We start from the raw sequence: 25,543 nt of genomic DNA, 5'->3' as shown, positions 1-25,543 counted from the left end.
CAGTTCTCTTCTGATGCAATAAATAAAAAATATTTATCAGCGGTCTACTAAATTCCCTTTTACATTATGATAGAAACAGAACAACCCCGCTCCTCTCAAAATAAGAGAGACGACAACGATGGTGAGGACATCATCAAGGAATACCTTCAGCTCTAAATCAAGGACCAGTCCACAATTAGCAGATTCTTAAATGTTCAGCAGCAGAAATATCTTGGTGTCTGGGACTCATTATCAGTAGGAATGGGTAAGTATAGGTTGGTAGCCTTGGAAACCATTAATATGCACACAGTACTTGGATAAATTGATACGAGGGTTGAATGAAAAGTAATGCCTCCACCTTCCTCAACAGATGGCAGTATATGTGTGCGGCAGGTACTGGCCTGTTCAGTAGACTCTCCTCTACAGTTCCATTTTGGCAGGAAGCCTTATCATTGAACGGTTGTGTTGTTAACCTGCGAAGTATGGAACCCTGCACAGACGGTCAGTCAATGCGACTTAAGCAAAGTGCAGTAATTGAATTCTTGACAGCAGAAGGTGATGCATCAGAGAAAGCAAGCTGTTTATGGTGATTGTGTTGATGTGAGTACTGTGCTTGGGTGAGTAAGTTTAAAGATGTTGAGGTGGGAACATCTGACTTGCGTGACAAAGAGTTGGGAGTTGGTCGTCCTGTGACAGCAACCACCAAGTTGGCAGAAATGTATCCAATTGTCTGGTGATTATGTGGAAAAGTGAATAGTGGTAGTTAAACAGCAGGTTTTAAGGATTATTTCTGCCTTTGATTTATTAAAATACTAGCCTTTCCCTGCCACGCGTTTCTGTGTCCCAGTCTGGTGATCTGGAAAATAAAGTAACGAGAAAGTGTTGGTTACTAATATATGTGATTTCTTTATGCTTGTGGGTAAACAGTATTTTTTGTTGTTTCTTTGTCAGTGTTGATGTGGAGATTTTCTAGTTTGCCTACTCTGGGATATGTAACATATAATTGTCCTTCTTTAGGGGTACCTTTCAAATCTATGATACTATATGTATGTGTGTGTGAATCATATCTATCTATCTATCTATCTATCTATATCTATGGCTGGATGGCTCTTTGTCAGGAGGGCTTTGATTACGTTTTCTTGCCCTGGTGAAGGGAATTAGACTGCATGGCCTTAAGTATTTTCTGTTGGTCATGGGGGTTCTGTGTGGGAAGTTTGCCCCAATTCTGTCGTTGGTGGGGTTCAGAAGGCTCTTTGATTGTAGGTGAACTATAAATCCCAGTAACTACAACTCCCAAATGTCAAGGTCTATTTCCGCCAAACTCCATCTGTGTTCATATTTGGGCATATGGAATATTTGTGCCAATTTGGTCCAGATCCATCATTGTTTGAGTCCACAGTGCTCGCTGGATGTAGGTGAACTACAACTCCCAAACTCAAGGTCAATGCCCACCAAACCCTTCTAGTGTTTTCTGTTGGTCATGGGAGTCCTGTATGCCACATTTGGTTCAATTCCATCACTGGTTGAGCTCAGAATGCTATTTGATTGTAGGTGAACTATAAACTCCAACAACTACAACTCCCAAATGACAAAATCATTTTTTCTGGCGTGATGATCACTCCTTGGGTTGTTAGGTGTATGCTGTCCAAATTTGGTGTCAATTCGTCCAATGGTTTTTGAGTTATGTTAATCCCACAAACGAACGTTACATTTTTATTTAGATAGATTCCCATCCAAACCCAGTATTAATCCTGGCAGTATAATCCTATGCTCGTTTACTCAGAATGAGTCCCGCTAAATCCGACCGAATTTACTATTAGATTTCTAAAACGGAGGATTGCCGATGGATCATTCCCCTCCATGTTCCTGTTTTGAAAACAGCGGTCGACAATCCACCACAGAAGAGTTTTCGGATTCCTCCTGCGGATAATCTCGATCAGCCCCTTGTGGTTCCGCCTTCGCCTTGGGACAAACCGAGCTGGAGTCTGGAGGCTTGAGACCAGGGGCCAAGTCAAACCCAGGACACGCGTCTAAAGCAGGCCTGGGCCAACTTGGGCCTTCCAGGTGTGTGAGACTTCAACTCCCACCATTCCTCACAGCCTCAGGCCCCTTCCTTTCCTTTCCCGCTTAAACGGCTGAGGGGGGAAAGGAAGGGGCCTGAGGCTGTGAGGAATGGTGGGAGTTGAAGTCTCACACACCTGGAAGGCCCAAGTTGGCCCAAGCATCTTCTACAGGTATTGCAATATTGTCACCAAGTGCAAAGAGGTCTTTGCGGGCAGCACGGTGCAGGTTTATATGCCTGAAATTAATAAAAGGGTTTGATGTGTCAGTGTGTGGATATACTTTTATTTGATGCGTTTCAATTACTGTTGTCTTATTATTGCCCTAGTGTTAGAAAGCAGGATACACATCTCGTAAATCATCCAAAAAATCCAATTTGCAAGAGAAAGGAGGAAGAGGGTGAACATTAAGGGGTGGGGTTGCCTTCCTGGGTGCAGTGACTAAAGACTTTGGCCTGCACTTAAATACAATCGGCGCTGACAAAATTACCAACTGTCAGTTGCAAAAAGGCCACCCTACTAGGATCTGCCAGCATAGTGATTTTGTTTTATGTGTACTAATCTTGTTATGTAACTAATAATAATAATAATAATAATAATAATAATAAACAATAACATCAATAATATTAATATTATTAATATCTATTATTAGATGATGATAATAATAACAGCCAGCAGAGTGATCTTGTCTGCTGTAGACTCATCTTGTTGTGTTTCAAATAATAATAATAATAATAATAATAAACAACTTTATTTATAGACTGCCCTCTCTCCCCAAGGGGACTCAGGCTGCTTTCCTAAGAAAGCATTGGGAAATGCATAGGGATGAGAAAAGACGGAGGAGACTTAAGACACGCACATTTTGAACGCCACTGATACTCATTGTGTTTAAACCAGAAGCACAGCAAACACACACACACACCTCACTGAACCTTTTCTTTCCCCTGCCCTTTCTTCCGCCTCACCTTGTGATCTCCCAGACACCACTTTCTATCCCGGGTAAGAATGACTTTAATTTACACCAAAGATAAGACATGGAGTGCCACAAAACCCAGCCCCACGCCTTCCGCTGTGCTTCATGTACATTAGACTCCACATTCTCTCAACCGAGGAAGAGGAATCAGGAGGAAAAGGAGGCGCAGAAGAGCCTGAAATCAAACCACACCACTGAATGAATCCACTTTAATTCCAGTTTCTGCCTCCTGCAGAATTCTGGAGTGTATAGTCTATTGAGGCTGTGAAAGCCTTCTCCCTAAACTACAAACCCCACAATTCTGCAGGATGCAGAAACCGGATTTAAAGTGGGTTCATTCTCTCGTGTGATGAGGTCAGGATATAAATCCAATGAGTCAACCATGTTTTAGGAAGGATACCTGTGAAAAAGAGGAGAACAGCTCCTGTATGTGTGTGAGAGAGAGAAAAAGCGAGAGAAAGAAGGAGGGAGAAGTGAAAGGAGGATGTGCCAAGGAGGCTGGGTTCCTCGGTGTGAACCAGGTAACTCGTGGCGTGGTGGCGTCCTTGAATAGCTCCAGAAGGGAAGGGAGGAGGAAGAAGAAGAAGAAGAGAGGAGGAAGACACGGAAGTGGAGGAGGAGGGAAAGGGAGAGCAGGAGAGCAGGCGAGGCCTCTCCAGGGCTCGTCCTGTCTCCTGGGGGGCTGCCCTTGGGCAATGAAGACCCCTACCCCCTTCTGCTGGAGGGACAGGCCCAGGAGACGACTTCCTTGCTGCCCATCTACTCCCCGCCGCCTCCCTCCGAAATAAAGAGCAACGAGGGTGTCCGGACAGGGTCGCTTCCCAATCCGGATCGGCCCCCACCTGGCTGGGGGTGGGGGAGAGAGAAAGAGAGAGAGGAAGTGGGGAAAAGGAGAGGGTGGGGGCCCGGCCAGGTCGAGGGGCGGCGGAGCTTGCTTTGGGCGCTCCTTGCCCTGGTCTCGAATCCTTCGCCCTCCTTTTCCCGCCCCCTCCCCTCCCCCTCCAACACCGTCCTCTTCACACAACCTCCCCCCCCCCCCCCGCCCGCAGTTCTCCGTCCAGGGCCAGCTCTATAATAGGCTCCGGTCTGGAGCAGCCCCGGGGCGGAGAGAGGAAGCGCGCAAAGAGGAGGAGGAGGAAGAGGCAGCCAAGGAAGGCGACACGGAGGCCGCGCCTTTCAGGAGCCGGGGTTTCTTCTCCGAGGGAGTGCGAGGGCCCCACGCAGCGGAGGAAGAAGCGAGGCCGCTGCCGCCGGGATGTTGCTCTCGGCCTGGCCTCGGCCTCCCACCCGCTTCCAGACCCAGGCCGCTCCAGGCCTCCGGATCCGCTGAGATTTAGGGGGCAGCCGCCATTGCAGGCGCCGCCATCCCGTGGGGGGCGCCCTGGGCCAGGGAGGGCTGGGCTGGTGGGGGGCCCGGCGCCATGCAGCACCCCTTGGACCTCGGCGCCGCCGCCCACTACTTCCCCGCCCCCGCCGCAGACCCCTTCGCCGCCGCCGCCGATCCCCGCCCGCACCGCTACCGCAGCTTCATGATCGAGGAGATCCTCACTGACCACGCCGCCGCCAAGGCTTCCTCGGCCCCCGTCGCCGCCGGAGAGCTCCTCAAGTTCGGGGTCAAGGCGCTGCTCTCGGCTCGGCCCTATCACAGCCCCCTCGGTATGTACCCTCTCTCCCCCGCGCGCCCCCGGCCCAAGGCAACCCCCAAGAGCCCCACACATCTCTCAAAACCCTGGCGGGAAGCCGCTCATCATCCTTGCCCTTTTTACCGAGTGGCTTGGCTCTTGTTGTTGTTGATTATGATGATGGGAAGTTGAAGGACAACCAGCTTTTTTCCCTTCCCTTCTTCTTTTCCTTTTCTTACCCTTCTTCCTTTCCCTCACCTTCCCTCCCCGTCTTCTTTTCCTTTTCCTACTCTTCTTCCTTTCCCTTCCCTTCTTCCCTTCCCCCTTTCCCTTCCCTACTTCGTTTCGTTTTCTTACCCTTCTTCCATTCCCTCCCCTTCCCTTCTTCCTTTCCCTTCCCTTTTCCCCTTCCCTTCTTTCCTTTTCCTACCCTTCTTCTTCTTCCCTTTCCTTCTCTTCTTCCTTTCATTTTCCTACCCTTCTTCCCTCCCCTTCCCTTCTTCGTTTCCCTTCCCTTCTTCCCTTCCCTTCCCTGGAATCGGAGGGACTGGCTTCAGAACTGAGAATCCGGGATCTGTCCAAGGGCCTCTCCCACAATTTATTTATTTCACCAAGGAATTCCTCCCTTGTGTAAACCTGTAAGACTCAAGACTCAAAGAAAGGCACAACTGCAAATGTACTTCCCAGAGTGTACTTCCTTCTTTGGAGGCTTTTAAACAGAGGCTGGATGACCATCTGCCAGGGGTTCTATGAATGCGATTTTCTTGTTTCTTAGCAGGGGGTTGGACTGGATGGTCCACGAGGTCTCTTCCAACTCAAGGATTCTACGATTGTATTACTAACTTCATAGGTCTTTGCGCCTAAAAGCAAACAGTCTCGGTGCAAACGCACAGCCGCCTCGCCAATTTTGTTGCCTTTTGGAGGACTCCCTCCGTCCCTTTATCAACCAGGGCCTTGAATATTCAAAAAGAAACCCGAAATGATATAGTCTGGTAAATCCTCCACTCTTAAAGGATCGGCACTAAATTAAACCTCAAATAATGTAGCCAGTTCAGAACAAAACGGACCTGATAGAATAAATTCTTGCAGTGTGTATGTATTCTGCAGTCCTAAACGAAGAATCCCGACCCGCCATGCATTCAACCCAAAGTCTTCAGCAAGGTCAGAATTGCATATCATCCACTAAGGAACCAAGAGCGCCAAGTTGACCATATGGGCACAAAATCCCAGGCCTTTGCTAGCATAGTATCTTTGCCTTGCAATTAAATAAACCTTTGGGGCAAATAACTCGGAGTTTGGCCAGGAATACCATACATATATCCCCGGTGCCTGGCTTGAGCAGAAGTGGTGACCCTGAAAAAAGATGGGTCCCCCAAGTCGATTAATTCCATCTGAAAGAGTTCCATTGAGCCAGTAGAATAATAATAACAACACAGCCCAACAAAAAAAATTTTTTTGGTTTTTAGGCCTGTTCCTGGTGTTGTTTGGGGCGCTGATTGAGAAAATTGCATTGAATAGACCGCATCAGCTCCAGTTTCTTGTTCATTCCTTCAGTCGTCTCTGACTCTTCGTTTCTTAGATATGGTCATTATGGTTTTCTAAGGCAGAGCAGATGGCATTGATAGATTGCTCTGTATCTCAAAAAATTAGAGCTGAGGGGAAATCTGGTGCCATTTTTGGAATCAGCCAGTCAGATGTACCCAGAAAGAAGGCTGACATTTGAGGGCCCACAATGTGTGTTGATCTGTATTATTATTATTATTATTATTATTATTCATATCTCGCTGTCCTCTCTTAAAGGAGACTCAAACCTTCTAGAAACATGATGGGTCAACACTCAGCTAAATTCCATTGGCCCAACCAACCTGTTCTAGTTGGGGTTGACATCATGTTTAAGACCTCGCTCGGGTCTGTATATGTATATATAAGTAAAGGTTTCCCCTTGACATTCCCCGACTCTATTCCCTTCCTGCCTGAGCGGTACCTATTGATCTACTCACATTTGCATGTTTTCGAACTGCCAAGTTGGCAGAAACTGAGGCTATCAGCGGGAGCTTAAGTTCAGCAGCTCAGCGGTTTAACCTGCTGCAGGCCTGTATATGTATACACATATATGTTTATTCGTTCAGTTCAGACTCTTCGTGACCTCATGGACCATCCCACGACAGAGCTCCCTGCTGGCCCTGGCCACCCCCAGCTTCTTCAAGGTCAAGCCAGTCACTTCAAGGATACCATCCATCTATCTTGCCCTTGATCGGCCCCTCTTCCTTTTTCCTTCCATTTTCCCAGCATTATGGCCTTCTCCAATCTTTCCTGTCTTTTCATGATGTGGCTGAAGTACTTCATCTTTGCCTCTAACGTCCTTCCCTCCAATGAGCAGTCAGCATTCATTCCTGGAGTATAGATTGGTTTGATCTTCTTGAGTCCAAGGCACTCTCAGAATTTTCTTCCAGCACCACAGTTCAAAAGTGTCTATCTTTCTTCTCACATATGTGCATATACACATTTATATAGAATTGAGGGAAATTCTATAGAAAATATCCACCCTTCCTAACATATGGCCTCTTCACTCTTTCAGACTTTCCTTGTCCCCATTCGCTCCAAATCTCTGTTGGGTTCTTGTAGGTTTTTCTGGCCATGTCCCAGAAGCATTATCTCTGTTGTTCCCTTTTGTGGCCCCTCATTTTCCTCTGGGAAAATGGCGTCTAGAAGAAGGGACTTCCCTCTTTCTTCCTGGGATGCAGAGGAAGCTTCCCCGTCCTCTCTGCCCTGCCTCTGCCATCTGCTTGGAAACGAAGCTGGGTCCACCCTCGTGGGAGTCATGCCGTGCAAAGGCCTGGGAGCGGGGGTGGGCCTTTCCCTTCCAAAAACTCGGCAGGGTACAGTTTCTCAGGCCCAGAGGGGGGAAAACGAGGCCTTTGATTTGGAGAAGAAAGAGTGCCTTTAGGCCAGATTCCCTCCTGATTTTGAGAGAGGGCGAGGAAAGTTGAAAGTATGTCCTTGCGCTTTCAGAAAGACCAGCTTGATTGAGATTTCCTTTGGTCATCAACGTATTTACTATTTATTTACTATATTTGTATACCACCCTTCTCAGCCTGCAGGCGACTCAAGGCGGTTTGTAGAGGCTACAATTCAATGCCCATCACTATAAAATATTAACATATAATATAAAACCAATAACAAGACCAATAAGACATAAATCATAAATAGAATTTAAGACAGAAGAAGGGAGCCTAGATGTGCTCCCCTCTACACCCATCTCCTCTCCTCCGATTTCCTTATGTCACCTCTATTTAGGATGACCCCAGCGGGCAGGAGATATTTCTTGGGCCTGTGTTGTGCTTTGGAAAAGAGCGAAGCCTCCAAAGGTGGAGCCACCACATCCTCCCCTAAGATGCCCTTTCCCGTTTCCAGGGACTAAGGTTTCCCGAGACGATGCCCTCCCTCCGTGGGCACTGTGGGTCCCCCTTGGCTTCTTCCAAAACATGGCCACACGAAACCATGGGTTGTTCCCAAGGGGGAGGCTTGAAGGAGGGCGGAGAGAGACCAGGGCGTTTCAAGAAGCGCTCTTCCCAGCCCCCATGGAGGCCCCTCTGCTGAAGAGGTTCAGGATCCGGAGTTGGCGTCAGGCCGGGCTTGCTTTGGGGCGCAAACAAGTCGCGCAACGCCTCGGTCTCTTTTGGCTCGGTCTCTTTTGGCGAGCCAGTTTTTCCTCCGGCCTCCTCTGGGGGAGAGGCCTTTGCGCCAAGGTTTCGAGAGAAAACTCCGTGCCCATAGCCAGCCAAGTGTAAAAAGCCTCCTTTCCCCCTTGACACCAACCCTCCTTCCTTCCTTCCTTCCTTCCTTCCTTCCTTCCTTCCTTCCTTCCTTCCTTCCTTCCTTCCTTCCTTCCTTCCTTCCCCGATTAGGCTGCGCCACTTGTAGATTTGCGAGATAACATGGCATGGATTGGGCATTGCTGGGGGGAATCTCTCCTTTTAGATTCGCCAGGTTGTTGAAGGTTAACCTGGAGCATTTTGCCTCGAACTTGGTCCCGATTCTAAACATGCTTCCCATTCTTTAGGCCCTTCCACACAACCCTATAACACAGAATATCAAGGCAGAAAATCCCGCAAAGCAGGTAATGTGTGATTGTATTCAGCTATGTGTAAGGGGCCTTAATCGTTTGCTTCAAAACAACAAGAGTTGTGGAAGGATTTGCTTCAAAACAACAAGAATTGTGGAAGGAAAGAAGGAATGAAAGGATGAAGGAGGGGACTGTCTTGTTATGCAGTGCGTTTAAACAGGGATAGGAGTGAAGTTGGGGAGCAGAATATACAGCCTACAATCTGGGTTTGGTCTTCTGTGCTTGGTAGGCCAGAGATAGGGAAGACTTCCATGAGCATTATAATTTTATCACCTGCCAGGATGACGTGAAACTGTGCATGCCTACCATGGAGCCCCCTTGGCGCAGCGGGTTAAACCAGCTGAACTTTTAGATTCCGGGGGCGGGGTGAGCTCCCGCCGTTAACTCCAGCTTCTGCCAACCCAGCAGTTCGAAAACATGCAAATCTGAGTAGATCAATAGTTACACCGGCCACACGACCTTGGAGGTGTCTAGGAAGGACAGTGTGGGCTCTTCGGCTTAGAAATGGAGATGAGCACCACCTCCCAGAGTTGGACTCGATTCGACTTAATGTCAAGAGGAAACCTTTACCTTTACTTTATGCATACCGTAAAACGCCATGTAATTGATGCGTCAAATAGAAAGGATGGTGTTTGTTGGCTTGTATAGGTATACATGGCATGTATTTTCCATTTCCTTGGGATGATGACAGAGCAAAAAAAAAAAAAAAAAAAAAAAGGAATTTCCACCTGGATAAAATATGCGGAAATTTCGCGTCTCGGTTTCTAATTCGAGCTCCTTCTCAAGTGCCTTTCTCGGGAACATAAAACTTCATTCTCCACAGAGAGAAGGGAGTCTGTCTCCTTAGAAGCGAGTCTGTCTCCTTAGAAGCGAGTCTGAAACTGCAATCTTAGGGCCCTTCCACACAGCCATATAACCCAGAATATCAAGGCAGAAAATCCCACAATAGCTGCTTTGAACTGGCTTATCTGAATCTACACTGCCATATATTCCAGTTGAAAACAGATAATGCGGGGGTTTTATTCAACTGTGTGGAAGGGGCCTTAGGCTTGGGAATAAATTCTATCCAATGCAATGGGGGACATAATTTCACTATCAATACATACACATAGGAAGAAAAAAAAACATACGAAGTCTTATTTTCTCAAGATTCATTTAAGTATCACGTGTCTTCACGTCAACCCAGGCTCATGGAAATCCTTCGTGGAGTTCTCTGCATGTCTGTCAACTCATGGCAACCCCATGAATTTTCTTTGCTCAAGCGGTTTTGCCAGGTCCTTCCTCTGAAACAGGAATGGGCAAACTTGGGCCCTCCAGGTGTTTTGGACTTCAACTCCCTTAATTCCTAACAGCTCTAGAACCCTTCGTTTCCCTTTCCCTTTCCGCTTAAGCGGCTGGGGGGTAAAAGGAAAGGGTCCGAAGCTGTTGGGAAATGTGGGAGTTGGAAGTCCAAAACACTTGGAGGGGCCAAATTTGCCCATACCTGCTCTGAAATGTCACGGTTTCAGTAACCAGGACTGACCCTGTTTAACTTCCAAAGTCAGATTTGGTGCCTTCGAGGTATTTAAGTCCCAAGATTTATTTTTAATGGAGCAATAGTAGTAGTAAGATTTTCCATTGCCTTACTCTTCGTTTAAGCTAGGATTCAAACGCTAGTTCCCTCAGAGTCTTAATCCAGCATTCAAACCACATTAACTATATACCAGGTATGGGCAAACTTGGGCTCTTCGGGTGTTTTGGACTTCAACTCCCACAATTCCTACCAGCCTGAGGCCCCTTCCTTTTCCCCCTCAGCCGCTTAAAAGGAAAGAGCTGAGGCTGTTAGGAATTGTGGAAGTTGAAGTCCAAAACATCCAAGTTTGCTCATGCCTGTTGTATACTGTTCCACACCGTGTAGAACTGAAATATATCTCGATTTCATCCAACTGTTTTAAAACACTAGTATTGGCTGCTAGTGGGTCGAGCTATGAAACAGACTCAAAGATAAATGACAGCAGCAGGAAGGTTTCCCAAGTCGGTAGGCTCGGATCATAATTTTTTAAAAAATATTTATAGTTTATGCAATGGAAAAATATGGCATGGATTTCCACAGAATGCTGAAATACGTTTTTGAAGCAATGGTAGTTTGCATAGGATTTTTTGTGCGTATGGGTGGGTGGTAGCCATTTCCGAAACATACTATTTGAAATGTAAGGGAACCAAAACATTTTTTTCTGAATTTTCCAGAGATATTGAGAGGATTTATTTTAATTCCAAATCTGAAAACAGTATCTTTTGCAAACAACAAAGAGGCATTTAAATACGTCCCTCTATGCTTTTCAAATGTCGGACACTTCTTTGACTTGTTACTTCTCGGGCAAAATATCAAAGATGACAGACAACAGCAGTTGGATGAAAGGTCTCAATTGGGGCGGGAGCACTTTACAGACCAACTGCCGCTCCAAACCAAACTTCCAAACCCAAACTCAGTGTTTGCTGATTGCCATTTCCACTTCCCTAATGGAGACTCTTGGGAAGGTATTTCAGTGACAGTGACGTCGTTGGTATTATTGTTCTGTGCCTTCAAGTCTTGGCAGGATTTGTTCAGAGGAGGCTTGCCTTTGCCTCCCTCCGAGGCTGAGAGTGTGTGACTTGACCATCGACTCATAGAGTTGGAAGAGACCTCGTGGGCCATCCAGTCCAACCCCATTTTCCAAGAAGCAGGACAGTCGCGTGAAAAGCAAGACCAAGGTGCTCCAATGGGTTTCCAAGGGATTCGAACCTTGGTCTCCCGCGTCGTAGTCCATCCATCAATCAAACGACTATTGCAATCAAGCGTCCCTCGCCCAAGAAGATCCACCCCCCTCCTTAGACAGACCATAGGCAGGGCGCTTTCATGTTTCTGAAACGGAAGCGCCAGCTCCTCACCAAAACTGGCACCCAAAGAAGTTGTTGGCCTCGTAGCGCAGATTCCCCAAAATTGCAGCCATACCCACATTTAGCTTGGAGCAAGCCCCATTGAACTCAGTAGGAATTTATTTCTGAGGGTTGCACTTTTGCTGTTGTTAAATGTCGCCTGCTTTTGGCTGATGAGAGAGGATTGTTGTTGTTGTATTCTTTCAAGTTGTTTCAGACTAAGGTTGACCCTGAGCGAGGGCCGGGTAAATGACCTTGGAGGCCCTTACCCGGCCCTCGGGCCTTAGTTTGAGGACCCCTGCTTTAGTGTGTTTACTTTCCTCATTACTATTGTTACTACTCCAAATCTATTGTTATGTCTCCAGGCAGGAAAGAATTAAAGGCATTTTTTTTTTGTGAAAAAGGGTGGAAGAACCTACCTCAGAGGGCACATCCACGCTGTAGAACTAATGCAGTTTGATACCTGAACACTGGTTTTCCAGCAGCAATAGCTTACATCCGGAGCGTCCCTCTGTGCGTGACCTTGGAGGGCCGTATTTGGCCCCCGGGCCTTAGTTTGAGGACCCCTGGGTTAAACCTTTGTGCCGGTAGAAAGATCCAGGGAGCAGGGTGAGCTCACGTCTGTAAGCTCCGGCTTCTCATGCGGGGACAGGGCAACGGACAATTCTCTCACACCAGGCTTGCAGTTTATCAAGTCGCTCCTGACACACACATACACACAAAACAACAACCCTGCATTATACAGTCAATGTAGACCCATATAATGTACTGAACATCATCTATATGGGTTTCCACTGACCATATAATGAAGTACAAACCACATTATTTGGCAGTGTCGATATAGCCTGCATGGGTTGGCTTTGCACATTTTCTCCTACAACGGGAACAGCTCAATTCCAGCCACATTTACTTGGAAATTTGTTACATTAAGCTGAACTGCCAGATAAATACTTTGAGAATAGCAGTCCTGGTTCCCAGAGGGTGTTCTCCTTCCCTGAACTTTGGGATTTCCGAAGGCTGAAAAAGCCTCCACAGGGAACCCACGGTGTATCTTCTGCAGTTGTTCTTCGGGGAGACTTCCCTAGAGAAGGGCTCCTCCACATAGGAGGTGAAGCCTTGCATTTGGGAGTTGGAGGCCACCCTCCCTCCTTTGAATGAATCTTGCCAGTTACATTTTACAATGATAGCAGTCCTATCTCACTTTAACTCTCGGGATTTGGTGTCCTGAAATAGGTAATGGAAATGGACGAGGCACACCCATTTGGAACAAATCTGAACAACAGTGTCAGATTCGCCTTAAGGCCGCCATAGATCGGAAACTATCTGAAGTTGACAGTTAATAACAGTGCAATTTAGTATCCGACACTGTGGCCCACTGTGTTGGAAAAACTAAGCATCTTGCATGCACATTGAATGCTCTAAGCATTTACATAATCCCAATACACGGTTCTGGATTACAGTACCAGAACCCTTTGGCAAATAATTTCAAATGCAAACTACAAATCGCATGATATGTTGTTGAGGCCTTTGTATGGCATGTACCAACACCACGATTGTATAGCGTTGATACATTCTAAGAACTTTCCTCAATTCAGATCTGGAACCTAAAGTGCATCAACTAACTAACAAATTTTGGGGGAAAAATCTGTTCCTGGTTTTGAAGTGTTATTTCTTGTTTAATTGTGCGGTACTGACTTTGAAAGTAGTTGTTATACCCGGGAAACTTTGTCTTTGTGACTGCTACAAACTATGTTGAATTGGTTGAGAATTCATTGAAAAACTACAGCAATATGTGCTGCCGGATGTCCCGCAAAAACAAAGCTTTTGCAGTTTAATAAACCTTTTCCATGTTTTTATGATAGAACCAATTAGGAAATGACATTTATAACCCAGGAACAAAATTCGTGCTACATGGTGTCGCGTTGGTGGTCCGGGCTGTATGTTCCAGAATATTCCAACGTGCCAAAGACTATGGAGTCTGGGAGCATAGAAAACAATAGCGACTAATCCTCCTGGTGGAGGTTCAAATGGTTTAGAGGAGCCCGAGAAAATGACAAGGGAGGATTAGAGAAAGAAGGAGGAGTTGGAAGAACAGCCAAAATTGTTGGCACGTTGGAATCTTGGAATCTGCAGTTTGTTGAGGCTCCCTACTTTTTGGCAGAGAAGGGTAAAGACCTTCTCAATCCCAGCCTTCCATAGCATTGAGCCATAGCAGTTAAAGTGGTACTAAACTGCATTCATTCTACCGTGGAGATGCGCCCTGGGGCGCAATTCAATTTGGGTTTCAGTTCCTTGCATGGAGAACGCCACAATGGCGAAATGCTAAGCAAAAAAAGTTGTAGAATTTATGTCGATTGCCGTGGATTGATAAGAGGCACCCGCCCACTTGGGCAGTGGAAGCTAAAGACCTTGTGAAACTACAACGCCCAGGCAGGAAGCAGCCAGGCTTTGAAACTGCATGGCTATTCGGCCCTAATCAAGTCCAGCTGCAACATTCACACATGCCTCAGGGAGACAAGAGTTCTTTCTCCCACCGTGGACATTCCATGGATATATAAACCCCACTTGCCCGGTTTCTAACAAACCTCACAACCCCTGAGGATGCCTGCCATGGATGTGGGCGAAACGTCAGGAGAGAATGCTTCTGGAACATGGCCATACAGCCCGGAAAACTCACAGCAACCCAGTGATTCCGGCCATGGAAGCCTTCCACAACACAAACAACGCCCATGATTCCATCATATTGGGCCATGACAGTTAAAAGTTATGTCCCATGAGTTAGGGAGATGCACCCTAACTCATGGGATACAACCCAGAATGCCCAGGATGGGGGATTCTGGGAGGTGCAGTCCCTCCAAAGTGATTTTCCAGAGCTCTGGAGAGAGGGAAGGCTGGGACTGAGGGGCGGTGGCGAAATCTTTTTGGCTCCGGAGTCACCGTGCTCTCTCTCGCTTTCTTTTCTTTCTTTTCTTCCTTCCTTCCATCCTTCCTTCCTTCCATCCATTCTCCCTCCCTCCTTTTTCCTTCCTTCCTTCCTTCTTTTCATCTTCCTTCCTTCCATCTTCCTTCCTCTTTCCTTCCTTCGTTGCTTCTTTCCATCTTCCTTCCTTCCTTCTTTCCATCTTCCTTCCTTCCTTCCTTCCTTTCTTCTTTCCATCTTCCTTCCTTCTTTCCATCCTTTCTTCCTTCTTCCTTCATTCCTTTCTTCCTTCTTTCCATCTTATTTCCTTCGTTTCTTCTTTCATTTCTTCCTTCTTTCCATCCTCCCTCCCTCCTCCCTCCCTCCTCCCTCCTCTTCTTCCTTCCTCCTTCCTTCCTTCCTTCCTTCCTTCCTTCCTTCCTTCCTTCCTCCCTCCCTCCCTCCCTCCCTCCCTCCCTCCCTCCCTCCCTCCCTCCTTCCTTCCTTCCTTCCTTCCTTCCTTCCTTCCTTCCTTCCTTCCTTTTTCTCTCTCCCTTGCAGCGGTCCTGAAAGCGGAGCAGGCGGCGGCGGCGGTGTTCAAGTTCCCTCTGTCGTCGGGGGCGCCGCTGGGCTGCTCGGGGCTGAGCGCGGGGGCGGCGGCGGCGGCGCTGCTGGCGGCGGGGGGCTCTGGCCCGGGCTTCCCCGGCGCGCCGGGCCCCCCACACCTGCCCCTCGAGCTCCACCTCCGCGGGAAGCTAGAGACCGGAGCCTGCGCCGAGGCCGGCGCCAAGGCCAAGAAGGGCCGCCGCAGCCGCACCGTCTTCACCGAGCTGCAGCTGATGGGCCTCGAGAAGCGCTTCGAGAAGCAGAAGTACCTCTCCACGCCGGACAGGTGAGCCCAGGCGCCCCCGCGTGCCCGCCTCCGTGCCTGCCCACCTGCAATAACATGGACATTTGCTTACACTGGTGCAACCCTTGGCAGAGTCATATTTGATTGAAGAGGGCAGGGGAACAAGAATGGTTTCACAGAACCACTCCAAGAAGGCTACCATTGACACTAGCAACAAAAAAAAGATAGATGCGTGCAGATATATAAACCTCACTTTCTTAGTTTCCAATAGACCTCACAACCTTTGAGGATGCCTGCCATAAAAGGTCAAGGTTTCCCCTGACATTAAGTCTAGTCGTGTCCGACTCTGGGGGGTGGTGCTTATCTCCATTTCTAAGACGAAGAGCCCATAGACACCTCCAAGGTGTCTATGGCCAGCATGACTGCATGGAACACCGTTACCTTCTCACCTGAGCGGTACCTATTGATCTACTCACATTTGAATGTTTTTGAACTGCTAGGTTGACAGGAGCAGGACCTAACAGTGGGAGCTCACCCTACTCCCCGATTAGAACCGCCAACCTTTTGGACAGTAAATTCAGCAGCGCAGCGGTTTAACCCGTTGCACCATGTTTATGCCTGGCATAGATGTGGGCGAAACATCAGGGGACATGTCTCTGGAACATGGCCATACAGCCTGGAAAACTCACAGCAACCCAACTATAGATGCTGTTATTCCTCGTTATCCCTACAGTCCTGTTATCCTCTCACTGAGTCTCATAGCAATTCTGTGAGGTCACTTTGGGTGGATCTACACTGTAATTTGTCTGGTGTTTTCATTTTCTTATTTATTCAGAAGCTCCCCTAATATGAGGACCTTGAAGTTGAAAGCCTAATGCTGTATCTTAGTTAGCTTCAGTTTAAACCTGGAGCTGGGCCTGGAGCAACACCTGAAACTCCACAGGTTCTCTAGTTCTGCTTTATATACAGAGGCTGTGCTAGAAATCCTGGAAAGAGAGTAACCAGTTTACAGAAGGGGAAGGGTGAAATTTAGGGAGACAGATGTATCTATCCAAGACATTTCCTTTCTTTTCCCTGCAGGATAGACCTGGCAGAATCCCTGGGCCTGAGTCAACTACAAGTGAAAACCTGGTACCAAAACAGGCGAATGAAATGGAAGAAAATAGTAAGTGTGTTCAATAGTAACTTTGAATGCATTTTTCCTGCTTCTTGGCAGGGGTTTGGACTGGATAGCCCTCTTCCAACTCTATGATTCAATAGTAACTTTGAATGCATTTTTCCTGCTTCTTGGCAGGGGTTTGGACTGGATAGCCCTCTTCCAACTCTATGATTCTAAGACTATATTTTGCCTATAAGGGCAGCCACAGAGAAAAATAACCGGGCAACCAAATGACATTTCTTAGCCACCTGGAAAAAGGGGAGGAGGTAGATGTATAGCTTCCAAACAAGATCCTTTCAGATGGAGTATGCGCCAATTAACAGTATCCCTGGCCATTCAGTGGCCAAATTGCTTGGATGGTAGGTGTCCTAATGCGTTACATCTGGGAGACCAGGTGGTGCAAGAAAGTTTCTTCAGACAATCTGAGGTGGAAGGCAAAGCAGTGCTGCTGAAATATAATTCTCACTTTTACCAATCAGATCAGATCCACCGATCCTCTACCCTTACTCTAGTGGTTATAACATATTTTTCTCTCTACCCCAGCCCCTTCACCTGCTTACCCCAATCCTAAAAACATTGACAGAAAGTATCACTAAACTGAATTGCACTTACATCAATGTTTCTCAACCTTCCTAATGCCATGACCCCTTAATACAGTTTTTCATGTTGTGGTGATTCCCAACCATAAAATGATTTTCATTGCTACTTCATAACTGTAATTTTGCTACTGTTATGAATTGTAAACAATCTGATATGCAAGATGTATTGGACCAAATTTGGCGCAAATCCCGATATGCCCAAGTTTGGTGGGGTTGGGCAAGGATTGATTTTGTCATTTGGGAGTTGTAATTGCTGGGATTTATAGTTCACCTACAGTCAAGGAGCATTTTGAACTCCATCAATGATGGAATTGAACCAAACTTGGCACACAGAACTCCCATGACCAATAGAAAATACTGGAAGGGTTTGGTGGGCATTGACCTTGAGTTTTGGAGCTGTGGCTCACCTACATCCAGAGAGCACTATGAACTCAAACAATGATGGATCGGGACCAAACTTGGCACAAATATTCAATATGCCCAAATGTGAATACTGGTGTAGTTTGGGAAAATAGACCTTGACACTTGGGAATTGTAGTTGCTGGGATTTATAGTTCACCTATAATCAAAGTGCATTTAGAATCCCACCAATGATAGAATTGGGCCAAACTTCTCACACAAAACCCCCCATGACCAACAGAAAATGCTGTGTTTTCTGATGATTTTTGATGGCCCCTCTGCTACTCCCTCTGATCCCCCAGGGGTCCCGACCCCAGGTTGAGAAACACTGACTTACACAGTCGATATTCCTCAGGATAAGCCTTGTGCAGTGGACACTAATTTCCTCATTCTGAAAACAGAACAAAGTGGAATGGAAGCCACGATGGTAGAATATCTTTCCCAAATGGTGATCTCAGTGCCTAGTAGTAGAATGAAAGATCTCAGCTTTGACATTTATCCAGCTGAACAGACCAGAAAGGACTTGTCCAAAATTTTTGGCATGACTGAGTTACTGTGATTCAATATTTCAGCTTGACCGGTTTACTGTGATTCAGCTGTGTCAGAGATAGTTACACTGCTTGTCCAGGTTACAATCCCCACTAAGATAAATAGGGATGCACTGGGTTTGGCTCTTCTGGCACAGTGATGAAGACTGTAGTCTCTGGCTTTGTAATTAGACAGGACTGGATCCAGAGTAAAGTTGCAACCTTGTTAGAAGTCGCCACCTTTTGAAAAATGATGTCCAAACCTCTTGGTAAAAAGCATGACCTGTTAGAGTCATACCCTTTTGGGAAAATCGCATTCACCAGCATTAATGCAAAACAACAAGGTTTCTCAGCTGTTAAATGGATGTACCTAGGTATGTCTTTGAACTGTTAGGAACAAAGATATGCCAATGCGCGCGCGCGCGCACACACACACAGACACACAGACACACACACATATACAGCAGAGTTTCAGAAGTGTTCTTTGAAGTTGCCCCGAAACATCTACTCTCCCTTAAAATATATTTGCCTTTAAATCATGCTCTAAAGAGACAAAATAAGCAGACTTCTTTAAAAGTAACATAGGTTACCCACAAACTTCATGTATTTAGTATACAGGTACTTTGCTTATCAATCCAGTTACAAGTAGATTTGAAGTAGTTTTTCTATGTAGGTAACACAGGGCATCTTTCTCATAATCTAAAGCATCTCTCTGTTCTGAGAGTCTAATAGAATCTCTGTCTATTCTGAAAGTCCAATGGAGTATAATGGCTTCTGTACAGCATACTGTTCCTAAAACAGAGTCTGAGTCCTGAATAAACCCAGTTCTGATCACATAATCTGCAGCCCTTCCCACAACAAAGAGTTAAAGTAAAATTGCCTACCAATACACACATACAGGCCCGTAGCCAGGATTTTGTTTGGGGGGGGGGGGGGGGGCTAAAAAAATTTCAGGGGGGGTTTCGGGGGGGGGGGCTGAGTTTCGGGGGGGGGGCTGAGTCTGAGTGAAAGAGGGTCTAGCCTAGCAAACCTTTTGTATCATTACCCCAATACCCCCATGCATATGGGATATATTGAGTATGGTGATCAGATCATGATATGAATAAACATAACAGTTTAAATAATGCACCACTAAGGCCTTTTCGCGAACCACCATGAGATTTCGGGGGGGGGGGGGGGCTGAAGCCCCCCCGAGCCCCCCCCCTGGCTACATGCCTGCACACATATACAATACAGTAAACAATCTGAATTATATACACAACAAATAACTAGTGGAGGCTTGAGAAAGTTGCTATTTCCAACAATCCTAAGCACATTTCACCAGGGTTGAACTAGTGTACTGAACATCCATATAAGACCAAATACTCAAGCTTTAGTCTAGCAGAAGCCTATGAGGCAAATTAGTAGTGGTGAAGTTAAGTTCTGGTAAAATCGGGTGCAGTAGGCCTTATTTCAGAGGAAGAAAGTAGCAGAATCTATTACTGTTCCTTGCCTTTGAAATTCATGGGGTCACCATAAATCTACAGGAGACTTAAAGGCAGATGTGACACACAATCGTCAGTGAGAATTATGTCATTGTAAAGCATTGTGGATCCAACCTTTATTTACTAATGGTTGAAATATGGAATTTTAATGTGGTGGTGATCAAGGATTTCACAGGAATGCCTGAGAGTGATTCAAGTAACATGAAGCTGATTTTCCAAAACAATATCATGATTTGCCTAAGCTTTTTGGGGAGAGGGAGAGGCTGTAATCTTCCCTAAATAGCACTTGCTGGCCTTAATGAGATGATGTAATGTTTATTTTTGTTGCTTAAAGTCAGCACCTTATATGCTGATCTTGCCCATGCTTATTTCAAAGTAAGGAGAGAGGCCATTCTATTCACACATAGGTGGAAATTAACTTCATTGACATAAATGAGACTTGACACATCAACATTATATATCATAATAATAATTCTATAAATGTACATTTAGGGGACTAAATTGCATTTGTCAAGTTGGGGGGGGGGGGCAGATGCAAGTTGCCTCATGTTGCCGGTATGTGAGAATTTGATCTGGGGACAGAGTAATGAGAGTTCCTTCCAAATAAGTCCCTAACATGGAACATAATATGAAACTTAATAACATAATGTGAACAAGCATGGTTTAATGGTCTGAACATTGGGGAGGACTCTGGAGATCAGGGTAAGAATCCCTGATTGTCCATGAGGAGTCTTGGGGAAATCACACTCTCTCAGCCTCAGAGGAAGACAAGGCCAAACCTCAATAACTGGGTTATTGGAGTCCACACTCTGATAATGTGGGATTTTCTGCCTTGATATTCTGGGATATAGGGCGGTGTGGAAGGGCCCAGAATCTATAAAAGGTTGAACCTCTTTCTCCCAGCTACTTTCATAAGGCTACAAGATTTCTTTGTGGATGCAGAATCAAGGGCAATAAAACCAGTTCAGAAAAGACCTCCTACGAATAAGTCAGCAGGTAGCTTTACTGTTAGCAAAGAGGGTTTTGAGAGTAATTGTTTTTCCAGATCCAACAGCCACAAAAATCCTGGCTCCTTGAAGCAAGAGAGTTTGCTTCAAGCAAAGAGTGAACTATGGGAGGTAGAACTTCAACAAACAAGGTGTTCACCTCAACACATGGAGGCACAGTGAGGCTCAGAAAGGATGGCCTGTGTCATGGCTGCCTGCTAAGTTCACGCTCAAAACCCAAGCACGGACCATGCCAGGCGGAAGAAAAGATGATGGTGCTTAACCCATTGCTGCTGCCTTCCAGTGGTTTCCAGCTTGTGTCTACTCTATCATGGGGTTCCCTCCACAAGAATTGTTCAAAGGGGATTTGTTTTCCCCTGAAGCTGAGAAAGTCTGAATTTCCTTAGGTCACCCAGTGGGTTTTCATGGCTGAGCATGAATTCAAATGCTGGTCTCCAGAGTCATAGCCCAGTGCTCAAAGTATTCTGGCTCAGTGGGCCCATTAAGTAGTGTAAACCAGATAGCAGCAAAGCCTCAGGTCAGATTAGGTGTTTTCCAGGTTACTATGGTGAGATTTTATATAGATAGACACACACACACACACACACACTTCAAGATAGACACAAAGACAAATAATTACAGGATTCACTATACACACACACACACACACACACACACACACACAGTACTAGCCTCCCCTGCCAACCTTTGCTGTTGCCCAGTCTGTGTATATGTGTTTTGTGTTTGTATATATGTGCATATATGTGTATATATTTGTGTATATTTGTATATATGCGTGTTTGTGTGGTTCTGCGCATGCGTTGTAATGTATTTTTTTTTTGGCTTTTTAAGTCTCCTCCACTGTGTTTTTCAGTGTTTTTATGACTGATGGTCACTTGTTGGCCTGATAGGTGTATTGTGTCCAAATTTGGTGTCAGTTCGTCCAGAGGTTTTGAGTTGTATTAATTCCACAAACGAACATTATATTTTTATTTATATAGATATAGATATGTATGTATGTATGCATGTATATGTATATATAATGGATCTCCGGATGTTCGAATCCGGGGAGCGGGTGAGCTCCCGTTGTTAGCCCCAGCTTCTGCCAACCAAGCAGTTCGAAATGAGCACCACCCCAGAGTCGGACACGACTAGACTTAATGTCAGGGGAAACCATTACTTTTCCCTTTATTGAAGCACGTATTTTCCTAGTTGGGTTTCTTCCTTCGCCTGCCTGCCTTTCCTTGAACCTTACCATTTTTGTCTCCGCAGGTCCTTCAAGGCGGAGGGCTGGAGTCCCCCACTAAGCCCAAAGGGCGCCCCAAGAAGAACTCCATCCCGACCAGCGAGCAGCTGACGGAGCAAGAGCGGACGAAGGAGCTGGAGCGACAACCCGAGAGCCTCGGCTCCCCCGGCCACGTCAGCCAGGAGGAATAGCTTCAGCCCACGCGGCAGCGCCCACGCGCGGACTCGGCGTGGGCTCCTGGGGCCTTTTGCCCGCCCGCTCTGCGCGTGAGGACTTTTGGGGACTCCCTGCCGCGAGGAGAAAGGCTTTCCACGCTTGCTCTTGGACCTTGCCAGGCGACTCAACCTCGCGTGGATTGCCTTGGAGGACGCGGGACACGGACTCGAGGGCCGTGCAAGGCGGTCCTGTTATTACGCAGCTGCTGAGGCGCCGAGGAGGAAGCGAGAGGAACCAGAAGGGTGGCCAAATGGTTAGTGGGCTGCTGTCCTTCCCCGTCGGTTCTGCTGCATTTCTTCCTTTTGCGTGTTGAGCTGCCCCTCCGCAGAAGGGAGACGTGTCCCTGGGTGGGAGGGAGGGAGGTCAAGGCCTTGGCCTTCCTTGGGCCTCTTTTGGCCTGGTGGGACAGAGGATCAGGGCGCTTGCAGCCCGCAGAGCCAGAGGGCGCGGACGGAGGGGCCTCTTCCCTGAAACTCTTTCCCACTCGGTGTTGAATTAATATGAAGATAACTGAATTTATTTCAATAAAAATATTTTATGAACAGTTTGGCATGAGTACTCCAATGCCTTCTTTGCCTTAGACCATCGCTAGCGAGTTAAGAAAGGGCCCAAGATTTGCGGTTTTATTTTTTGCCTTTTTGGGGGGACTACCGGCTGTTAGGAATTGTGGGAGTTGAAGTCCAAAACACCTGGAGGGCGGGAGTTTGCCCATGCCTGGTGTAGATGCACCTTGGAAATGGCTTGACAGCTTGAATTCTTCTTTTTGTGTCAGGAGCGACTTGAGAAGCTGCAAGTCGCTTCTGGTGTGAGAGAATTGGCCGTCTGCAAGGACGTTGCCCAGGGGACGTTGCCCGGATGTTTTGATATTTTACCATCCTTGTGGGAAGCTTCTCCCATGTCCTCGCATAGGGAGCTGGAGCTGACAGAGGGAGCTCACCCGCGCTTTCCCCCAGATCCGAACTTCAGACCTGTCGGTCTTCAGTCCTGCCAGTAAGTGGGAATCTCTGGCATGAGGCGGTGGTGGGTTTCCGTTGACTGTCGTTTGTCGGCGGTGGGGCGGAAGCGGATGCCATTCAAGCTGTCAGTCATCTTCGTGACGGACGTGGAAAGGGATGTGGGTCAGGTCAGTCCTGCCGGAAACCCGCTTGGGCCACTTCCGGCAGGAGACCGTGGAGAGGGACCGTCCTGTGCGAATGCGCTTCTGGAGGAGCGACTCTAGGTCTTGAAATGCAAAATTCCCTGTCGCGGTCAAAGAAGTCTTTCAGTTGGAGGTCTAAAAAAGTCCTCCCTGCCTATTGGTGAAGAGGGATTTCTAGAGATTTCATAAAACAGGAGATTCGTTTTCACACCCTGTGATAGGCACCAGCATTTGACCCCAATCATGCAAATAGTATGTGTGAGCATATGAACGAACCATTTGGAGAGGAATAGAGGAAACTCAACAGGGCACGTTGACCTGGGAGGAAGGGAGCCTCTGCAGTGTGGAATGAAGGCAGCTTGACACCACCTTCACTGCAACGGCTCAATGCTATAAACCAGTGGTTCTCAACTTGTGGGTCCCCAGGTGTTTTAGCCTACAACTCCCAGAAATCCCAGCCAGTTTACCAGCTGTTAGAATTTCTGGGAGTTGAAAGCCAAAACATCTGGGGACTCACAGGTTGAGAACCACTGCTATAGAATCTTGGGAGTTGCAGTTTGGTGAGGCACAAGCAGAGAAGTCCTTGAAAAACGACAATACCCATGATTGCATTCGCAGTTTATTTATTTCGTATTAGAAGCATTGCATAAATTAGTATAAGTAAAGGTAAAGAATTTCCCCTGACATTAAGTCCATGGAGCACCCTTACCTTTCTGCCAGAGCTCTACCTATTGATCTATTCACATTTGCATGTTTTCAAACTGCTAGGTTGGCAGGAGCTGGGGCTGACTGCGGGAGGCCATGCTACTCCCCGAATTCTAACTTGCGACTTTTCCGTCAACAAGTTCAGAAGCTCACTGCGTCACCGAGGGCTCCTTAAATTAAATTATGCTTAATAATTATACTTAAATTAGTATAAAACTATTTTTTTACAGCTACCACATTGCCTGTAGCCTCAAACAGTTCTTCCTCTGTACATGAGGCAGGACACTGAGGACAAGCATACAGATGCGGAGTTGTTTGTTCTGCTCTACAGTCGCACAAGGTGGGGGATTCTTTTAGCTAGTGCCATTTTGCCAGGTTGTCTTTTGATCTGCCCACTCCACTTCTGAGTCTGTTCAGGGACTTCCAAGTTGCCCATTGGTTTGCCCCTGGAGGAAGACCCTCCTGAGCGGCCATTCAGTCAGAATAGTCTTATTTTGCTGCCCGTAGGGATATTCTTGCTGTTGCTGAGGGAACGTTAAGAGGAGTTGTCTTTCTCAGGAAGCTTTTCCTTGATTTAAGTCTACTGGGAGGAGGCTGAGAGCTATGCAGTGGGTGGCTTTCACAGTGTTCAATCTTATTTCTCTCACAGTTAAGTGGGGGGAGGGGGGGAATGCCAGTTAGCGGTGTCAAACTACCTTCATTCTCGAGTGAAGATCCTCCCTCCGAGGCCTCTTTTCCTTTGGGCCTGGCCTGGAGAGCGGGAAAGTTGCTCTCCTCGGTTTTCCAGCTCCTCGGAAGCCGTCTTGCGTGTTTTCCGACCTCCTCCGTCCTTGCAACGTTCTTGCAGACGGCCAATTCTCTCACACCAGAAGCGACTTGCAGTTTCTCAAAGTCGTTCCTGACACGACCAAAAACAACAACAACAACAACAAAAAAAACCCTTCTTCGTGTTCACAGTCCGAACTTGACTAAATATAGAGAAGGACAGGGCTTCCCAAGCGAGGTTTTCCTCGCCTTTCCTTCTCCTTAACAGAAGCCTTAGGAGCCCCCTGTGGCGCAGTGGGTTAAACCCTTGTGCGGGCAGGACTGAACACTGACTGAACACTGACAAGTTCGAGGTTCGAATCCGGGGAGAGCGGGAGAGCGCGGTTGAGCTCCCTCTGTCAGCTGCAGCTCCCCATGCGGATGAGCTCCCTCTGTCAGCTCAAGCTCCCCATGCGGGGACATGAGAGAAGCCTCCCACGAGGATGGTAACACATCAAAACATCCGGTCGTCCCCTGGGCAACGTCCTTGCAGACGGCCAATTCTCTCACACCAGAAGCGACTTGCAGTTTCTTAAGTCTCTCCTGAAACGACAAAAAACCCCCAAAAAACAGAAGCCTTATACAGCCAATCAAACTGAGTTAGAAGGCACCAGATGAAGCACGCATGGCTTTATCTGGTGAGGATTTCTTGGCCTCACTGAGACAGGCCTTTTGTAAAAGAGGCGCCCTTTCGTCCAGGGTTAAGCCAGATGTTTTTTTTTTATTTGGATTGTACTTCCCATCATCCCTTACCGTTATTGCTGAGGGAGGTCTCAACGACGGCCCTCTTCCCCGCCCCACTTTTCCTGGTGTTTCCTTTTTTGAGATCTGATTCGATTCAGGCCTGTTTGGAGAAGCGAGTTCTGGGATTTTTTT

General features: G+C 47.0%; 1 protein-coding gene across 1 annotated transcript; it reads left to right on the top strand.

Annotated features, from left to right (window-relative positions):
- Positions 1–4,040: 4,040 nt before the first annotated feature.
- BARX1 (BARX homeobox 1) lies at positions 4,041–22,564 on the top strand. The gene is made up of 4 exons (XM_060761003.2): positions 4,041–4,668; positions 15,116–15,446; positions 16,485–16,569; positions 21,831–22,564. Exons 1-4 carry the CDS (start codon positions 4,434–4,436, stop codon positions 21,993–21,995), a joined length of 816 nt encoding a protein of 271 aa, XP_060616986.2. The 5' UTR covers positions 4,041–4,433; the 3' UTR covers positions 21,996–22,564.
- The last annotated feature ends 2,979 nt before the right edge of the window (positions 22,565–25,543 follow it).

This window comes from Anolis sagrei, chromosome 2, assembly GCF_037176765.1.
Source record: "Anolis sagrei isolate rAnoSag1 chromosome 2, rAnoSag1.mat, whole genome shotgun sequence".
NCBI classification, from domain to species: domain Eukaryota; kingdom Metazoa; phylum Chordata; class Lepidosauria; order Squamata; family Dactyloidae; genus Anolis; species Anolis sagrei.
This window is presented reverse-complemented; position numbering and strand designations above follow the sequence as displayed.

Bases quoted from the DNA above. Each gene is read 5' to 3' on its own strand.
- BARX1 (XM_060761003.2), top strand. From the start codon at position 4,434: ATGCAGCACCCCTTGGACCTCGGCGCCGCCGCCCACTACTTCCCCGCC. The intron at 4,669-15,115 runs GTATGTACCCTC...TCTCCCTTGCAG, and splicing joins GCCCTATCACAGCCCCCTCG to CGGTCCTGAAAGCGGAGCAG. The intron at 16,570-21,830 runs GTAAGTGTGTTC...TTGTCTCCGCAG, and splicing joins GAATGAAATGGAAGAAAATA to GTCCTTCAAGGCGGAGGGCT.